General features: G+C 56.0%; 1 protein-coding gene across 15 annotated transcripts in view; it reads right to left on the bottom strand.

Moving 5' to 3' along the window:
• Positions 1 to 897: 897 nt before the first annotated feature.
• Positions 898 to 6,000, bottom strand: part of MYH14 (myosin heavy chain 14) — an 86,615-nt gene continuing 81,512 nt past the window's right edge. For all 15 annotated transcript variants that reach the window (XM_026014189.2, XM_026014182.2, XM_026014187.2 and 12 more), the window contains 3 exons: positions 3,708 to 3,816; positions 1,803 to 1,975; positions 898 to 1,661 (listed from right to left, as the gene is read on the bottom strand). In XM_026014189.2, coding sequence (XP_025869974.2) covers positions 1,511 to 1,661; positions 1,803 to 1,975; positions 3,708 to 3,816 — 433 coding nt within the window. In that variant the 3' untranslated portion in view covers positions 898 to 1,510. The remainder of the gene's footprint in view (positions 1,662 to 1,802; positions 1,976 to 3,707; positions 3,817 to 6,000) is intronic.

The following is a 6,000-nucleotide window of genomic DNA, read 5'->3' as shown; positions in this document are numbered from 1 at the left end:
GCATCCTGTTTGCTGGGAGGGTCCCCTGATCTGGGCCGGGATGGGGGCTATGGGAGCAGACAGAGGGGTTGGGTCTTCAAGAGCACGGATCATACTCAAGCAGCAAGGGTGTGCACTCTGGGGGGCCAGACACCCTCTTGATCACTGGTTCTCACCTTGTGATTTTTCTGGAGGGTGAAAAATCACAAGTGCCTGCCTCAGTCTCCCTGATGGTAAAAATGGGGATCCACACCCTTAACTTGAAACTGAGGGCACCTGGTAATATGAGCTCTGAGGTGAGGATGACGACCAGGAGAGGGGTAGAGCTGGGTCTTCAATTAGACATTAGGGGCCGAGGACCACACGCTCCACATTGGCCTACTCTGAAGCCAAACTGTGGGTTCATCTGCTTGGTAGCTGTGTTTTGGGGTGTCTCAACCTCTCTAGGCTTGTTCCCACCACTCACAGGGCAGGAGGGAGCGATCTATTCATTCAGCAAATACATGAGTCCCAGCTACAAGCCAGGCAAGTTCTAGGTGCTGTGCGGAAGGTTGAGACGAGTGTCCCACGTTTTGCCCATGTTCAGCTAAACAAAGGATCACTATGCAACAGATGGCTAAGCAGTCACTCTGTCACCGTTTTTGCAAAGACTTGAGGGTCAGCCAGAGCGAGGCATCACTCCTGCCACTTCCTGGGAGGCGTGGAGCAAGGGACAGAAGAGCGCAGCCTCATTTGCCCATCTGTATAATGGCGGGAACACCTGGTAAGGAAGCTGAAATGGGGCTCCCAACACTGGCCAGCTGTGATCAGAACCAGCAGACTGTCCCACCTGCTGCCCCGGCAGGCGGACTGAAGGAGCTGGTGCGCTCCTGCCCCATCAGAGATCCCCGAGCAGGAACACACACAGCCCCAAGGCAGTCTGGTTGGGGTCGGAGTTTATTTCTGTCAGAGCCTGGAGGCTGGGAGGATATGGGGCCTCCTCCAGCCCCCACAGGAAACTCTAACCCAAAGTTGATCACACAAGAGCAACCAGAGGGAGGGCAGAGCATTGAGGAGGGGGGAGCTGATTTCCTTATCCCGCCCCTCTGCAGGGGTCAGTCTGGTGGAGACCTGGGGCTCAGGCTGCTATCGCTCAGAAGTTCAGGGGTCAGTGGCTAAGTGGAGAGAGAGAGGAAGGGGGAGTGAGAGGAGGGGGGAAAGGAATGAGAACCCTAGCTTTGGAGCGCAGGGGAGCCACAACTGAAGGATGTTGGGGAGCCCTTTGGGACCACAGCTTTGCCAACTCCACCTGGATCTCCTTCCCAGCAAGAGCCCCAGTCCTCGTCTCCCTGCTTGCCCGGAGGGTTTAGGGGTTCACAGGAGGTCTTGGCGCCGACCCCCGCCCCACCGGGTTGATAAGTGCTGCAGCGCTAGAGGGCGGCACCATTTCCAAAGTGCTAGAAGCTGGAGGGAGGGTTCCTGGGGCGGGTGCCAAGGGTGGCCAGGGGCCAGGGAGGGAGGGGCCACAGCTGAGGACTGAGGATGGATGGGGTCACTGCGGTTGGGACACCGGGGGCCCTTCGGGCTCCGGGGGCGGGCCGGCCCCAGGCTCCGCCTCCTCTGCCTCCTCTTCTGATGCCACGCCCTCCTCCAGCCTGAAGACCTGGCGCACAGTTCGAGTGGTGAAGGTGAGGGGACCGCGCCTGCAGGGAGGAGGGGAGACGGACAGACAGAAGTTAAAGGAGGGAGCAGGGTGGGGGGAAGGAGGGCGAGGGAGAGGCGGAGGGAAAGACCACAGGGCGGAGGGCAGGGGCAAGTGGGTGTGCATGTGCAAGCAGCCCTACCGGAGCCGGTTCCTCAGCGTGTTCAACTCGCGGTTCATGGATTCCGAGGCCTCTGTGACATCTTCTAGCTCGTGCTGCAGCCTCCGGCGGACCGACTGAGCCCGGGACGCCTCCTCCTCGGCCTCCTCCAGCTGCCGCTTCAGCTGCTTCACCCGGAGGTTGCTTTTCTCCAGCTTGGTGGGTGCAGAGGGCGGGGTTGAGTGTGCAGGGGCCGTCCTCAACCTCTCCCTCGGCCCCCAGAGCCCCAACCCTCCTGCTCCCCCCACACATTCTGTGCCTTGCCTTCTGTTCATGCTTTGTTCTAGATCCTTTTTTTAAAAAGTATTTTATGATTTATTCATGAGAGACACAGAGAGAGGCAGAGACATAGGGAGAGGGAGAAACAGGCTCCCTGCGGGGAGCCTGATGCAGGACTCAATCCCAGGACTCTGGGATCAGGACCTGAGCAGAAGGCAGACACTCAGCCAGTGAGCCACCCAGGTGCCCGTTCCATACTCTTGCCAGCCTCCATTCCAGCTTCAAGTGTGAGGCTGTTCCCCACTTGGCCCAGAACTGACCATGTCTCTCCTCTGCTCAAAGCCTTCCCGTGGCTCCCCAGTGGCCCTCAGACGAGACCCTATCCCTTCAGGCCATGCAGGGTCTTCTTTCCATAAACCCATTGGCCAGATCATCTTCACTAAGACCCTCCCCAAAGCCCTCTATCTTCATGAATGGGACACTCATGATCTGCCTCCCACCAACCCCTCTGGCCTCATTTCTTATCACTCAACCTTCCTTCCCCATTCTCTCCAGCCACACTGCTCTTTTTTGCACCCCCACGGCCTTGGACCTACTGTTCCCAACCTCTGCCTGACTCTTTCTCTCCCTTCAGTTCTCAATTCATATGTAAGCTCCTTAGAGAGGTCTTCCTGACCTCACTCCCCTACCCCCAATCTACAGAGTATTCCCTAGTCCTCTCCCATCTCCTCTCCTCATTCTCTTGTTTCTTCATAGCCCTTCAGTCTGTCATCATCTTTCCTTATTCATAGGTTTGTATCTTTCTTTTCCTATGCTACAAATGTGAATGCGGGAACCTTCTCTGTTTGTTCACAACCCTATCTCCAATGCCAAACACAGCAGTGGGTACCTGATAATTGTGGAGTGAAAGGCGAATAAGCTGCAGCTGAGCTTTTAAGGGCACGGCGACTCTGTCTAGAGTCAGATAGATCTGATGCAGACTCTGTCTCTACTAACTGTGTGACTTTGGCACAAATTGTGTCCCCTTTCAAAGTTTCTATTTTCCCACCTGTGCCTTGGGGCTGGTGAGAGAACGCAGACATCTATACATAAATATTTTGAAACCACGTGGCACAGTACTTGGGGCACAGATGCTGCTCTGTAAATAATCAAGAGCACAGAATCTGCAGCTAGAGTCCTGGGGTTTGAACCCAGACTCCATCTCTTATGAGCTCAGTAATTTGTACAAGTTCTTTCACCTTTCTGTGCCTCATTTTCCTCACCTGAATAAGAGGGAAAAAACTAGTAAACCACCTTGTAGGGTTCTGATAAGAACTAAATGTACTACACATTATGTCTGTTGCACAGAGCCCAGCACATAGAAGGCACTCTGTAAACACTACATGTTGTGATTTTAGCCCCGGCCTCGCCTCTGGGTAGGGTTTCACTTCTTCCTTCTCTCTGGTTGCCTCAGCTCCCCACCAGGACCATGCCTAGGTTCCACAATTTGGATTCTTAGCAGAGTCACTGATTCTAGATCTATGCTGCTGCACCAGGATGGTGGCTGCAAGTTGCCTCTTGTGATGGGAACGCAGTGCCTCCATGGATGGGATGGGCTGTCTGTCAGTGGAGACCATTCCTGCCCCCCCGCCCCCCACTGCTCCCTCAAGACTGATGTCAACTGCTCACCTGGTCCCGGAGCTGGTCAGCCACCCTCCGCTCCTCCTCCACTTGGAGTACCACCTCTTTCAGCCGCTTCTCGGCCCTGCGCACCAACTTGCCTGAGAGGATGCGCTCCCTGGAGAGAAGCATGAAGGAGACAATCAGGAGAGGCAGGCCAGTGGGGTTCTGTCCCCTCAGCCTCATCCAATGGCTGCCATCCTGTTTTTGGAATGGCCTTTTTCCCTCTTTCCCACCCTAAAGTGGCTCCCACAAGCTATTCAGGCTAGACAAGGCTCCCAGGCTTCTGACTCCAGGGCATCTAGTCCTTGACTTGAAACCAAGATGCCTTGCATTCTTAAAAGCGTCTCCACGCCTGAACCAGTTCACCATACCCCACTGCGCACTCCTAGACCTCCTCTCAGGGAACTGACTCACTGACTACCAGGCCCAGGTGAGATCTGGGGTGTGATCCTTGCCTCTTCTCTCCTGGCCCCATGACCAGCCTGTCAGTACCCAAACCCCATCCTATTGCCCCCTAAACTCTGTCCTGTCCCCTCCTTTCTGTCCTCTAGCCCGCAGCTCAACCCTGTGTTCTCCCACCTGACCTGGCCTGTCTCTTCCCTCTCAGCTCCCTCCTGCACTGTCCACAAGTATGTGGGTGACATTCTGGAAGCCCAGAGCTTCCCCCTCAGCTCCCCTGGCTGCTTCTCCCCTCTCTCACATACATGCTTTCCCTGGACACACCCATCTGCATCCCAGGTCCCCACGCCCAGCAAGAGCCCCATGACTGCTAAATCTATCTTCTGGGCTCCAGCCTGGATCAGCCCCCAGCCTGGGCCATCCACCAGACCCCGCACAACCCTCACATTCCTCGCTAGGCTCCATGCCTTCTCCCCAACCTGCTCCTCCTCCTGCTTCCCATTGCTCCACCTACATCTGAAGGTCACACACCAGAGCCATTTTCACCTCCTCTCCCCTCAAAGCCTATCCCTCCCCCTCCCGAATTTCCCCATCCCTGGCGTGGTCCTGGCTCATCTGCCCTCTCCTGCATGGACCATCACACCTGGGGTGAACTCCACGTGATGGGGCCCCTAGTGATGGGCAGTGCTCGGCAGCCACCACTGTACACAGTAGCCCCAGATGTGTGAGGGGAAGGCACAGGGCTGGGGGATGTGGGAGGGCTCCAGTCGTGGAAGGGGATGCAGTGGGGGAGGCTCATTTAGTTACAGATACCCTGGCCACTCCTTGCTCCCAGGGTGACTCTGAACAGGTCCTTAACACCCTCTGAGCCTCAGTTTCTCCATCTGAATAATAGGACAGAGGAGAGCTCAGACCCGTGTATTCATCTGCCTCTGGAAGTCCTCCCTAGAGACCCTAAGCTACATCTCCCATGAGCTCCTGGGCCACAGGCCAGGCCCTGGGATGAGAATACTTTCTCCCATGCCCGTCCAGGGCTGCTTCCCACTGCCTGTCCCTGACACCTCTCATGCTCATCATGGTTCCCCAGTGAACTCAACTTGTTCCCCCCAAATTCACCAGGACTTAGCCCAAACACTGCCCTCTTTCCTTTACACCCACAACAGCCTATCAGCTCCACCTCTTCTGCCTCCAACTTTCTTTTTCATCCCCTCCATCTGTGTCAATCCTCACGCCCAAGCCCCAGCTCAGGCCTCATCTCCTGCCATCTGGACCATCACCCGGCCTCCTCCCCAGCTCCCAGTCTGACCTCTAGTCTGTTCCCAACTTGGCCCCAGGTGGGGGGACTTTCTACACCCTGCACTGGCCCTGCCCCTCCCCTGCTCACAACCCCTACCCCCATGGCTCCCCATCTCCCCCAGATGGAGTTCCTCAATCTGGCATTCAACGCTCTTGCCTCCCCATCCCTCTCCTGAGTCACAGGCTCCCAGGACCAGTCGCACTCCTCCAAATGCCCTGATGGCTCCCATATGTGTCCCTAAGGCTGGTGCTCTGCCTGGGACAGAAATGGCCTCAGTTCTCACCTCTTTCTTTATCCTCCAGCCTTTGCAACAGGACTTTGCAGCTTCTCCCACCATGAGACAGAATCTATTTCACCATTCCCTTACATCTGAGCTGACGGAAATGCCACTGTACCCATCCAAGTCTAGGCCCCAAGAAGCCTCTAACACTTTCCCTCAGTCTTGGAACCTGGGCTCTGCCATGTGAATAATCCTGGGCCAACCTAGAGCAGAGATAAGTTAGCCTCATTGTCCCAGGCATGGCCTTAGGCAATGAAAGCCCAACCAAGATCAGCAAATCCATCTAGTTGACATGGCTATGGATGCGTGAATGAAGCCCTCAT

Source organism: Vulpes vulpes, chromosome 1 (genome assembly GCF_048418805.1).
Source record: "Vulpes vulpes isolate BD-2025 chromosome 1, VulVul3, whole genome shotgun sequence".
Lineage (NCBI taxonomy): Eukaryota > Metazoa > Chordata > Mammalia > Carnivora > Canidae > Vulpes > Vulpes vulpes.
The sequence above is the reverse complement of the archived record's forward strand: the minus strand, read 5'-3'. Positions and strand labels throughout refer to the sequence as shown.